Source organism: Phyllostomus hastatus, unplaced genomic scaffold (assembly GCF_019186645.2).
Source record: "Phyllostomus hastatus isolate PE091 unplaced genomic scaffold, TTU_PhHast_1.1 phas_contig_90, whole genome shotgun sequence".
NCBI lineage: Eukaryota > Metazoa > Chordata > Mammalia > Chiroptera > Phyllostomidae > Phyllostomus > Phyllostomus hastatus.
Window position 1 is genome coordinate 10,343,034 of NW_025333984.1, and position 14,309 is coordinate 10,357,342.

General features: G+C 36.9%; 1 protein-coding gene across 3 annotated transcripts in view; it reads right to left on the reverse strand.

Moving 5' to 3' along the window:
• The window catches only part of GRIA3 (glutamate ionotropic receptor AMPA type subunit 3), a 391,825-nt gene that overhangs the window by 89,922 nt on the left and 287,594 nt on the right, over positions 1-14,309 (reverse strand). For all 3 annotated transcript variants that reach the window (XR_006787340.1, XM_045852236.1, XM_045852237.1), the window contains exon 11: positions 5,849-6,225. Coding sequence is in view for 2 of the 3 variants with exons in the window: in XM_045852236.1 (XP_045708192.1) it covers positions 5,849-6,225 (377 nt within the window). In the remaining variant the exon portion in view is untranslated. The remainder of the gene's footprint in view (positions 1-5,848; positions 6,226-14,309) is intronic.

A 14,309-nucleotide genomic window follows, 5' to 3' on the forward strand; every position in this document is an offset into this window, starting at 1 on the left:
AGTTTCCAGCCAGAAAAGTCATGAAATAGTTGTAATAAAAATCCTGCTATTCTATCATTAATTTATTATCACATCACTACTGCTTTGAAGTGTATTTGCAGTAGGATAAAGACACTGGTCATACATCAGAAAAGGAAAGGGTATTGCTTACCATGGAGCCAAAATATCTTCCTGTTGTGTTTGATCCCATTTATTTTATAATCTGTATGCCTTTATTATTCTGCACCTACTTTTTATTTTAAAGAAGGACCTATATGTCAACTAACCTGGACAGATACTCTACCCTGTTCTCCAAAACATTTGGTATCTTGAAAACTTCACAGGAGAGTACTGCCTTTGGAATAATCTGTATACAGAAGTCAGACTTAGTTAGTGTGTTCTCCCATTTTCTCTGTTATAATCCCCTTAAGTCTGACATCTAACTTGGCCAGCCCTCAGATGTTTCTGCAGCTCTGAAGAAAGTCAGCAGGGGGAGCATTTGTCTGGAAGGATGTGGACTTTGGAGAGCTTAGCAGTTCCATCAAATTTTTACATTTCAGATAAAAAAGTCACAACTTGCTGTCAATATCAGTAAAATATCATGTAATAATACTATCAAAATATTTACAAGTGGCATAATCCTTAAGCAAAGCACTATATGTGTTCAAGAAAGAATGCTATTTGTTATTTCTCATTAGGAATCTTCTATTTTATACTGACTAAAATTTCAGCTGTATTCCTACAAAGTTTTAGGAACCAAAATGCAAATGCAATATTAACTATTAGTATTTGTGAAACTAATATGGTTGAGAGCAGCCACTTAAGAAAGATAATATCTAATGTTTATTGAGAACCTACATGAGGAACTTGGGTTTAGCAAAGTCTAATAACCAGCTTCAGGTTAAACAACTGTTAAGCAGATTGTGAATCTAGTGAGACTAATTCCAGCACCCACATACTTAACCATTATGCTGCCTCCATCTGGATATATCCACTGCCTATCTCTACATCTCCCAATCATGGGGAAGAGGTTTAATGGAATCTCCTCATATCTCCTTATCCCAACTCCCTCTAGTAAATCAGTTTATATGTGAACATAACAGCTTATTACATTGATTACCCTTTCTAAAGGTTATTCAGGCTCCAGCTGAATTGTTCACTTTAAACAATTGAGGTAGCTGAGAATATTAAGCCTAATATTGACATAGACTAAGCTTCTAGGTTACTGTCAGTGGTTTTGTTGATGGAAATAGAATGATGCTCTATTTTCCTCGTGATGTCTTATTGCTGATCTCCCAATCTTTTACTTTGAGTAAACACATGCTCAGCAACATTTTAAATGCTCACTGCCTACTTTCTTTAACAACAGTGGCAAAGGTAGAGTTTCATTAGAGGTTGGGAGACTGGGAAACAGCTGTTGTGTATAAACATGAAGAAAAGAATGGAACAAGTGATGCACCTTGAGATTGGTAGTGGGAGACAGTATGTGATAGTAGAAAGAATTGTATTGCTGACTCTTTAAGTCTCTATGACCTTGGGTTCATTACATTATCTCTTTGGGTACTGTTCCTTTGTGATACAGGAAATGCAGAATGAAATGGAAGGAGCATAGGTTTTGGTGCTGGAGTTACATTTGAACACTGGCTTTGACTTTAGGTATGTAACTAGCAAGTTATTTAAACTGAGTATCACCTGCTTCAACTTAAATATAAGTATAATGCCTACATCGTGGCAGTGTTTTGAAGACTAAAATCCATGTGATAGCTCAGGTGAAGTGCTCATACATGGTGGGAGCTCAGTGAAGGTTGTTCCTCTCTCTTCAGTAAACAGAAGCAGTTGGGTTCATTTATCTCTGGAATCTCATCCTGATATAATATTTGATAATTTTACTTAAAAATCTCTTTTAATTCCTTGAATTGCTTCAACTTTGAGAAAAGTCAGAGTATACAATGTATGCTTACATTCTGGGCTCACTGGAGAGTTTGCATTGCAAGTGTGACCATTAACCACAAATAAAGTATAATGCTGGTTAAGGCAACCATGAATCTTAGAGTGCAACTATGTTATTATCAGGAATTTTAAAATCTGTTAAGAAAGAAGCACATTACAGTGGGGTTTGCTCTTATACAATTGAGCACAAATATATAACCAACAGGGCTCTCAAGACAAGGAGAAACATGTTTCCTCCTTAGTGATATATAACAAATGTGCTAAGAAGTATAACATTTTATCAATAAGCTTAAAGATATAATTTATTTTAAATGATGCAAAAGGAAATATTGAAGGAGTGATCACCCATATGGTAGAAAATATAGAATTCATAAAGATAATAAGATTACTGAAAAGCAGAATAAGGATAATACTTATTACTGTAGTCCAGTTTTATTCCATAGTCTGTGTACCCCATGGAGATGTGATGAGCATTAAAAAAAATAAAACAGAATAGAAAATTATCAAAGTACACTCCACACTGTAGGGGTAATACCTGGTGAAAGTTTTGTTATATACATATATATGTACTGAGTCATGATGGAAAATTTCTTGCTGTGGGCTATGGTTAAAATTTTTGAAAGTCATTGCTCTGTATGATATTATCTAGTGCAGTGTAATAAAATCTGTATCTTGAAAAAAAAAGAATTTGGCATATTTCAGTACCACATAAGAGCCACCACTTAAATTCTGCTATCAAAAAAAATCTGTTGAGCTTGTCATTTTTAGGTCATCATCTTTAAGTTGTCACTTAACAAAGCAATATGCATAAATACTTGTAAAAATAAGTATCTGTTTAAGAGTCCTTTTTAAATATGCAGCACTCCAGTGGGGATCAAAATTTGGTTTTGAAAATTCACTTACAGAAACCAATAAATCTTCATCCTTAATGACTCTTTAGCATTGTCTCAAACACAGATTACCAGGCATGTGAAAAACCACTCAATCTGGTGATCATTCAGAAACCTTAGTCTCTTCAAGTAAATATTAAAAAAAAGGGAAAAGGAAGTAGCAAAAACAAATGTATTCCTAGATGATATCAGAAAATAACACATTCTAAGCCACAAATGCAACAGGGAGTCAAATAATTTAAAGCAGGGGCCCCCAACTTCCAGGCCTTGGACTGTTACTTGTCCAGGCCTGTTAGAAATTGGCCGCACAGCAGGAGGTGAGCTTGAATGTAACACACTTGATTTATCCAGAAACCACCCCCCGATCCTGGTCTGTGGAAAAATTGTCTCCATGAAACCGGTCCCTGGTGGCAAAAAGGTTGAGGACCACTGATTTAAAGAATATGACTAAGCTGATTGAGGGTAGCAAAAAAGTGTGACTTACACAACTGAAGCTTGCCTCACAGGTTATGCTAAAAATATGCTGAAGGTGGTTACCAGTGAGTTATACTGCAAAACTTTATTTTAAATGTTTTATGATCCAAGTGGATACTCTCAAAATAAAATATACTTAAAAAATCTATACATGTCATTTATCATAGAAATCTACACTTGAAACCTATATAATTTTATTAACCAATGTCACCCCAACATATTTAATAAAAAATAAAATCCTGATAGGTGACTTTCTGAGTCCATATATTCTAAGTGAAAATCCCTATATGTTTGTATAACTGATTCTAGTTAGTATTTGGATATATACTCAATTTTACCAAAGCCACAACTTTTTATTTTAGAGCAAAGCATTTTTTTCTGATTATAAAGATGTTACATTTGCTTCCAATATTTTATGATCATGAATTCACCACCATTTTTGTTTAGGTGAGTTAAAATAAACTAAGTGGGTGAGGTACAGGGCACTTATATTCAATATTTTCAATAGCTTCACTAAGATAAAATTTGTATACCATAAAATTCACCACTACAAGTGTACAATTAATAATTTTAGTAAAATTTTTGGGAACATTTATCCCCAAAAGTTCCCTCATGCCCATTTATAATTAATCCTGACAGGGCTGGGACTAGGGTAAGGTAAGTGGGGCATTTGCCCCATACACAAAATTTAAGGGGTAACCAAAATCTCACCAGGCAAGATGTATAGCATTTTAATGCAATATTTAAAAATAATTATGCAAAATTAATGCAAAAGCCCCATGATGATCAAAAAGTCAAAATAACAACTTGATCTGACCCATGTACTTGCTCTATTCAACTTCACTTGCCTTACACTAATCCTGGTTTTCATTAGCCTCTCTCTGTTCCTTCCAACTCCCTGGAAACCACTAATGTACTTTATGTCTCTATAGAGTTGTGGACAAATGGAATAATATGGGCTATTCAATACATTAACTTCAATAATACATGACCTTTCATCTCTGGCTTCTCTCATTTACCATGTTTTCAAAGTTGATCCATGTTCTAGCATGTATAAGTAGTTTTTTTAAATTGCTAAATTCCATTGTATGGCTATGCCACATTTTGATCATCCATTCCCTTGTTGATAGACATTAGGGTTGTTTCCTTTTTTCCCCCCTAAAAAGCTTCTATGAACACCTGTGTTTAGTTTTTATGTATATACATGCTTTCTTTTCTGTTAGGTAAATAACTAAAAGTGGACTTGCTGTGTCATAGTTTAAGTGTATGTCTAACTATAAGAAACTGCCGAACTCTCTTACAATTTGGCTGTAGCAGCTGGCAGTCACACTACTAACAGAGCTGCGGTCATTTTACATCCTCACCACCATTTGGTATTATCTGTCTTTTTGATGTGTAGAGGCATCTCATTGTGATTTTAATTTGCATTGCCCTGATGATGAATGGTATTGAACATGTTTATATGTGATTATTTGCCATTTGTATATCTTCTTTGGGGAAATGTCTATTCAAATGTTTTGTCCACTTTTAAAACTGGGTTGTTTCTCTTTTTATTGAATAGCAAGATATCTTCATATATTCAGTATATAAGTCCTTTATCAGATGTGTGATTTGCTAATATTTTCTTCCAGTTGATGTCTTGTCTTTTCATTTTCATAATGTTCTTGAAATGCCAAAATTTTTAATTTTGATGAAGTTTAGTTAATCAATTTTTTAAATGGATTGTGCTTTTTGTGTTCTGAAAATTCTTTGTTCAAATCAAGGTCACATGGACTTCCTCCTATTTTTCTTTTTAGAAATTGTATAGTTTTTTAAAAATAAAACTTGGGAAAGATACTAAAATGGATAGTTCTAGGCCACAGGTGGCAAACACAAGGACTGCGGGCTGAATCTGGCCCTCCATCTTGTTTTATCTGGCCTGGCACCTTGTTTCTACCTGGTGGCAGTGCCAAGCTGTTGCTTAACTGTTAAGGAGTAGTTACACTTATATAGTCCTAAAATTACATTTGGCCCTTTGAAGGCAACTATGAGGCTGATGTGGCCCCCAGCGAAAATGAGTTTGACACCCCTGTAATCTAGGCAGTATGAGAACAAAGTGAAAAAAAGGAAAGGCACTGAAAGTAGAAGGTAGGAGGGTTTTAAAGAAGAGTTCTACCTTTCAATTTTTTTCTAGATCTAATCTCTGAAGAAATGAGAAAAAATTTTAACTCAGTTAATGAGGAAACTATGCCTGTTTGATAAAATAAAGATTTAGTATTAGCTTTATCTGAATAACATTAATATTAGTAATATTACCTTTATCCAGACTTCAAATGTTTGCTATAATGCATATGAATATATGATACTATAGAAATGCATGAAAGACTTTTAAAGCAACACCAAGGACACACTTACTTCATGGATGCAAGCAAACAAAAGGGATTGATGATAATTTGTCATTGAATGGGATGTTAAGTGAATGAAATCTGGACTTGAGATGGGTGAATACCAGATATACACGAATGGATCATGGCCATAAAATGCAAAGAGGCATTGGGTATGACATGGAAACAAACCTTGGAGAAATATCACATCCTTGCTGCATAAAGGCACCCAAGGAAAACCAAAGACTGTTAAATATTCCAAATTCATTTGGAGGATCAGGAGGGCTTTGAGGGTCACGAGGTTCTTCATTGTTGTCTTCCAAGTGCCATTCATAAGGGCTGAATCTGCTGACCAGGAAAAGAACTACACTGACTCCAATGTAAGCAAAGACGATGCACATCCAGATTTCGTAAGCCAAGGGATCCAGAAATGAGAATACTCCTGGTTTTGATTTCTGAGGCTTCTTTATCATGATGGAGATGCCCAAGCTCATAAATGGCTTTGAGAAATCTATGACTTCTTCACGGACCAGCGTTATAGTAAGTGGAGCAACAGCTATATCAGCTCTCTGGAAAAAAAAATTAATTTTTAGAGACAGTATTTCCATCAGTCATTTGCCACTTAATATACCTCTTTGGTGGAAATATAAAGTTTTACATAACTATAACCAATTCATTTGTCAGTGCTTTGGTTAGAAAAGTAGTAGCATTCAGTGGGTTCTAAAATGCTTTATCCTGAATGTAAGTTAAGGAAAGGACACTGGCTGGCCTTTTGTCCTGAGACATACTGGCTTAGGGCAACTGACTCAATTATTTTTTTCAAAAAAATCCTTTGTTACCTTGCAACTCATCTTATATTCCCTTGTGATATATCACTGTTAACTCTTGTTATCTGATTTTAATTTTTATGCTCTTATGTTTTATCTTCCTCACTTGACCAGAAATTCTTATAGGATGAGCATAATAGTCCACACTTGTTATAAGTGCCTCCTTTTGCACCATGAAGTGTGACACAAGTCTACAGCACTTGAGTGTTTGCTGTTATCCTTGAATTATTTTTGGAGAGTATGTTTATTAAAACATAGCATCTTTGAAGGCAGGGACTCAATCTTCTATTTTTGTACCTATTGCTGCAACAGATCCTAAAGTAAACAAACCAGAAGTGCCCAAAATATAAGTTGTTGATTACTGAATATGATATATGCAAACATGAAAGAATTCTGTGTGGGCAATAACTAGGGTAAAGCAGTTATTAAAATACATATTAATTTATATAGTAAGTCATTATTTCTAGTAATAAATATCAGTGTAATGCCCACATATATTACATCAATAAAATAATGTGTCAGTAGTGCACTACATAATTACCTCAGGCAAAGGTAGGCAATGTTTTTATATTAATCCTACGAAAATAGGCCCTAGGAATCTCTGCACTTAGTTCTTTTGTCTTCCACAATTATTCCTGTACAATAATAGTAGGTTTTAGCCTGGAGTCAGTCCTAAAGTGCATACCTAGAAAAATGCTTCTGACCAAGGAAAGATATGAAGTAGAAAGAAAAAAATTCTGATGGTCATTTGTCTATTTAAATAGAATTAAGCCTCAATATCTCCACCAGTGGGAAGAGGTGGGGGGAGAATGATGAAGTCTGAGATTGAATATGTTTTCAAAGAAATGATGCTTTACTACCTTGAATTACATATGATGATTCAACCTGGTTAAGAAACACTCCCTAATTAATTTCAGGGGAAATGTAGCCAATAAGCAGCCAGCTAACATTTATTCAATGCTTATTCTATGTGAGGCACTGTTTTAATATATATAATTATTTCATTTAATTCTCACAGCAAACTTGCAGTCTGTACACAATCATTCCCATGTTCAAGAAGGAGAAACTGAGTCACTAAGAGACTAGAATTAGAACCCTGGTCTTCAGATTCCAGAACTCACTCTCTCACCATGTACCTATGTATATCTATCTATGCAGTTAGAACCACCATAATGTTCTAACTGCATAGAAACTTGCAGATTTCTACTATATACTAGTTTCACGTACAATAACCAACCACAGCCAACACCTCTAGGTTCATTCCAGTGCATATTTGAGTGTCTATTCTGTGCCAAGCACTACTCTTGGTGCAAGGGATGAGGCAGTGAGCAAGACAGGTAAAACAGACAAAAATCCTTACCCTCATGGAGAACATTCTACAGTGCAAGCTGAAGAAAGTATTTGTTGAAGCCAACAGCCTGCTGAGCAAATCTACCTTGATGGATCAATACCATCACACACTCACCATTTCTAAATTAAATCAATTGTCTATCACTTTAAAGTTGATTATTCACTAAATCTATAAATGATTCTTATTTCAAACTTTTCCTAATCTTAATCCTTTTCAGTCCTATCATGCCTGCAGATGATTTTGCCTCTTTACCAAAAAGATGGAAACTACGATATGAGCTCTATCAACTCAGTGTCCTTTTTCTTTCTCTAAATATTGCTGTATCTTCACCCATGCCTTCTATCATTCCATCTGATAGAAAATGAACTCTTTCTAGGATGTAATGCACTTATTCCTTATATACCATATTCTTCTGTCTCTTCTTAAAACTCAGCTCCATTTATTCTTTTACTAATTTTTACTTGCCAATCTATTCCAGTGCTTCTGAACATGTGGTTCCCTGCACGAGCACCATCAGACTCACCTGGAACTTGTTAGAAATGCCATTTCTTAGGTCCCGCCCCAAGTGTATGGAATTCAAAACTGTGAGGGTAGGGCTCAGTTGGCCCTCCTGGTGATTCTAATGCTTGCTGTAATTTCAAAACCATTTGTTGATCTATACATTTAAAATCATACTCAGGCAATTCTGTTTACTGACAAACAAAAATGAAACAAAAACCATTCATCCCACCTTCTTTTGATTCTACTACCCTCTTAACCATACAACATCTTTCCCTATCACCACTAGTCTTCTTGAAAAAAAAAACCCACTCTTGCTCTTTATTTTAACCCCACTTTGTCCTTATACAGCAGTAATTAAACTTCCATTCCTTCCAATTTACTGAAATTGCTTCTTGAATTATATACTCGGTTACTGAATTCAAAAACCTTCCCTCAGACATTAACTGCTCATGTGACACCAATGACCTTTTGCACTATATAGGTATACCTCAGACATATTGTGGGTTTAGTTCCAGGTCACTGTAATAAAGTGAGTATCACAATAAAGTGAGCCATAACTTTTGCTGGTGGAGGGTCTTGTCTTCAATTTGTAAAAAGCACAGCACCTGTGAGGTGCAATAAAGGGAAGTGCAATAAAACATGGTCTGTTTGTATAGTCTGTATACTCTCTTTATGTGGCTCTCTGATACTCAAGATGGAAGATGGTGTGTTCTCTTACCTTTCTGAATGTTCCTTCTCTGGTTTTTCTTTCTATTCTTCATCTCTCAATGAGGGTGTGCTTTTGCACCCCCTGTATATACTCACATGGTCTGGGTTAGGAGATAACTGATCAATATTTGTAGAATAAGCAAGACTCTTTTAAGGTTGTGTCCTTCACTTTCTCCCTTCAGTATTATTTTCTATGGCTTAACTTTTCCCTAATTGCAGCTAATTTCCTGAACCACTACTTCTACATTTCTAACTGGATGGGAGCCAAAGACAGATTTTATCTATTTTACCCTTTTCCTGGGGCCAGACCTGGCCAGAGAAACAAAAGCTACTAAGAAGAATGGAACTGGCCAAAAAACTAGTGGGTTTTTTTTTTGGCAAAGAGAGTCTGAATCAGCTAGAAAGAGCCCTGTCTTGCCAAGTGATAAAGCCACCTTCTGTCTTTGCCAACATATTTCTGCCTCCTGCTTAGAACATGCAAATGCCCCACTAATATTATTTCTTACTTGATCTCATTTGAATTTAATTACTTAATTTAACTAGTTTTTTATCTTTCAAGTCTAATTGACAGCTCTAAGGGAAGTGGCCATTTCATTGTTTTGAAAGGAAGAAATAAGGGAATAAGGGGTATTTATGTGATAAAATCACTTTGGACTGAATTTAGGGGAATTGAGCTCTTTTTTAAATAGGTAAAGAAAGGAGTTTGAGAATCTTGACTCCCTTTAGGAGGAAAAAATCTAACTCTGTAAGTATTAAAAAGAGGTGGCTATATAGACAAAGTGGGACTTTTCATCTGGTTCCCAAGAACATGTAGCAAAAAAACCAGATTTCCAAAGGAAGCCATTCCTAGTTTAAAGTACTTTTGACACAAGATAACATGAAAAAACTGCTTCCATCAAGCATTTGCCTTTTTCTCTCAGCCTAGCTTTTCTAGCTTTTCTGAATGTTTTTTTCTAAGGAGCTTTTACAAAGAAGGTGGAGTTTCTTTTTGGGAGAGTGTTCCCCAATGAAGAACAGCATTAAATCTGTGCTCAATTAAGCCTCATTAATGTGGACCTACCTCCAAATTGGAATTCCCATGCCCAACCTTAAAAAAGACCTATTACATGTCTGTTGGGTACTAGACATATTAGGTGATCACTCCATAAGTTATATAAATGTCTAATCACTATGCTGTACAGATGAAACTAATATAATATTGTATGCCAGCTGTAACTGAAAAATAAAAAAAATACTATTACAGACAAAAAGACAAAGGGAAAGCAAAAAGCAGGTGGGGGAAGCCTCAAACACTAGAAGGGATGGGGCCTACTGATCAAGCATCAAGGACATCCAGCTCCATAGGGAACTTGGCAGCCCCTTCCACCTCTTGTATGCTTGGTGAGACCAAAGTAGCAGAACTGTCATGTCAGCTCATAACTAGCCTTGGAGAAGCCCTTGCCCTCTGCCACTGCTATTCCCTCCTTCACATGAAAAGGAAGTTATGATAGTTGATTATTTCAGAATTCAAGACATGCTTGGCATATGTGGGGAGAAATCCACATGATTATTAAAGAACTGGCAAGCGGCAGATAAATAGCTAGTGTCAGAAAATACCCATTTAGCTCTCCTAAGACTGCCATAGCTTGCAGATGAGGGAAAAAGTCACTGTTAAGGCAAGTTAAAGATTTAGGAGGCCAACATTAAAAGGCAACTCCCAAAATGGCATTCCTTTCCTGGTTTCTGCTCCTTATGAAAGTCAACTTTGGCTGAGAGAGAGTATTAAGAATTATCCATGGGGCTAGAAAATAGGTGGATTTGACTCAGTAATGAAGTTCTTTGCTTGTGGTGTCCTGAGTGAGTCCAGCGGTCTTTTGTCTTCAAGGCTCTGCCTGTGCTAGCAGTAGGCAGACCATTTTCAGAAACCTAGGTGGGTAAGTAGAAGGTATGAGGGTATTCCAGGTGACAAACAAAACCCAGCAACTACTTAAAGGATTTTATTTATTGATTTGAGAGAGAAATATCAATTTGCTATTCCACTTATTTATGATTTATTGGTTACTTCTTGTATGTTCCCTGACCACAGATCAAACCTACAACCTTGGTATATTGGGACAATACACCAACCAACTGAATTATCTGGCCAGGGCTACCTAAAGGATTGTAATCAAGCAGCTTAAGAGGGGCAAAGGAGAAAAAATTGGGGCAAGTGTAATAGAATAATATCAACAACAACAACAACAACAATAATATGGCTGTGTTGGTGTAGTAAACTCACCAACTAGGTTTGAGTTTTCCACTCACCAGTGGCAAACCAAAAGTAAATGCATTATTGGAGGGGATTTAATTCAAAGGGGGTTATAATCCTTTTCATAGGTGAGTTGCCAAAGTTGTAAATTTCATAAAACTTAAAACCCAACAAACTCACATGTGTAGGGATGATGCACTTAAGAGTCTGACAGGTTTGAGACAGAAATGACAGTTTAAATGCCATTAATTTTGGTAAATTTAGAATTGACAAGATGGCAGAAGAGTGAATGGAAGTCACACTAACCTCTTTCCAGGACCAATGTAGAATTACAACTAAACTGTGGAGAAATCACCCAGAACAAACAATTGCACAATAGGGAGAGAGAAGCCTTATATCCTAAGACAGACGAAGAATCATCTTCAGCACTAACTGACTGGTAAGGAGTGCAGAGGAGACTTGAGAAGGCTGGCTGGGTGCCCACAGGCAACAGCTGAAGTACAGGAGGGATAATTAAGTGGCTGGTTGGATCCCCCTGAGAAGTGTGGGGTCTCAACACTAAGCTGTGAACCCCAGCCTAGAGCACCAGAGCCCAAAAAGTACACAGACAACAACTGGCAGTGAAAAGTGGCAGGGTTTCTCTCTGCCAGAGATGTCTGGCTGGAGATGCAAACTGACATTTAAAGGGCAAACACACAAATTTTCATTTGCAGCCACTTACCCTGGGCTCTGGCAAAGGTGGGGGCAGAGTGGGCTGGAGACACCTGAGGAGAGACTGGGGATGGAAGATTTAGGGAGAGAACTGAAAGAGTAAATGGTGCTGAGTCATCCCCCATAAGGCAACAGCCATCCTGCTCAGGCAGAGCATTCCCCTGAGTTGCAGCAGCCTGAGGGAAAAAAAATAGCCCCACCCCCAGGAGGGACTCTGTCCTGCCCTGTAGTGCTTAAGCATCACTGATGAGGGCAGACTGAGTAGATTAACAAGTGAAGAAGACAGCCACAGACAGTAGATCCCTAGAAGTCTCAAACTGACTGCCTAAGGTCAGATGGGGTTAACATCTCATATCACCAGAGGCGGATCCAGAAAGAAAAGACAGTGGAAAATATTAGAGGCTACCAAGAGGAAATCCACTCTGGTCTCTCCATGATTTGCGATATCTTCTTTCCTACATAGCTTTTAACATTCATTTCTGAATATGCACAAATTAAGTTTGTGCATATTAAGTCATTAGATTTTATAGTATAGTTTATTTTTCTTCTTTTTAATAATAGTCTTAATTTCCTTATACCCTTATTAATACAGATTCATTTATTGAGGAAATAACTTCCCTCAGCAATCCCACTATCAAGTGGGATTGCTGAGGGAAGTTATTTTTGTGGTTGTGGGTTTGTTTCCTGGCTTTGTGGTTTAGTTCTGGCTGTACCTGCATAAGAATATACAAGACATGGGTGGAGTGACTTTCAGTCAAATGGCTGGAGGGAAGGACCCACCAAAGAATGACCCAACAATACTCAAAACCCAATTACATCCAGAGAGCCAACATAAATGGCATAAGGGCATCCCAAGAGCATCAAGTTCAGGAGATCAAGGAGGCTGAACCATTGAATCTTACAGGTCTTCTAACATAGAAGTTCACACCACAAAGTCAGGGAGTCAAAATACATCAATTTAGGAAGCAGAAGCAAACAAGAAGAGTCTCGCAAGTAATGAGAAGACAAAGAAACAACCCCCAATTGAAAGAAAAGGAAGAATCCTCAGAGAGGGTGTTAAATGAAATAGAGACAAGTCAACTATCAGATATTGAGTTACAAACAATGGTTATAAGGAAGCTCAGTGAGAATTATCAAAAACTATAGGGAAGCTATGAGGAACTTACAGCAAATTATATCAGCATGAAATAGGATATAGAAACTATCAACAAGAGTCAAGAGGGAATGAAGAATAGAATTTCTGAACTGATAAACACAGTAGAAGGAATCAAAAGCAGGCTTGACGATGCAGAGGATCAAATCAGCCACTGGAGGGCAAGGTAGAAAAAAACTCCCAGAAAGAGGATAAAAAGACTCAAAAAGAATGAAGAGGGGTTAAGGGAAATGCATGACAATGTGAAATGTAATAATATTTGTGTAATAGGTATACCAGGAGGAGAAGAAGAGGAGCAAAGGCTAGAAAACCCATTTGAAAAAGTAATGATGGAAAACTTCCCTAAGTTGATGAGAGAGAAAATTGCACAAGTCCAGGAAGCACAAATGGTGCCAATCAAAAGGAACCCAAAGAGGTCCACTGCAATACACAACAGAAATACACATTAAAATGGCAAAATTCAAAGACAAAGAGAGAATCTTAAAGGCAGCAAGGGAGGAACAGGAAGTGATATACAAGGGAGCTCCGATAAGGCTAATAGCTGACTTCTTAACAGAAACACTACAAGCCAGAAGGGAATGGCAAGAAATATCCCAAGTAATGAAAAGCAAAGGCCTGAAACCTAGACCCAGCAAGGCTCTCGATTAAAATGGAAGGTGAAATAAGGAGCTTCCCAGACAAAAGAAGACTAAAAGAATATACCTCTACCAAACCAACATTGAAAGATATGCTAAAGGGACTCCTTTAAGAAGATGAAGAAAAAGAGTGAGAGAGAGAGGAACACAGGTACAAAGGGGCTCAGGTACAAACAGCAATGAACAAGTACCTATCAATAATAACCCTAAATGTAACTGTATTAACTGCTCCAATAAAAAGACATAGGGTAGCCCTAGCTGGTGTAGCTCAGTGGATTACTTAATCCACTTTGGTTTGGGCCTGTGAACCAAAGGGTAGCCAGTTCGATTCCCAGACCCTGGCCTGAGTTGCAGGCCAGGTCCCCAGTAGGGGGTGTGCAAGATGCAACCACACATCGAGTTTCTCTCCCTCTCTTTCTCCTTCCCTTCTCCTCTCTCTAAAAAAAATAAATAAATAAATAATAAATAAATAAATAAATAAAATCTTTAAAAAAAGACATAGGATAGCTGAATGGATAAGAAAACATTACCCACACATAT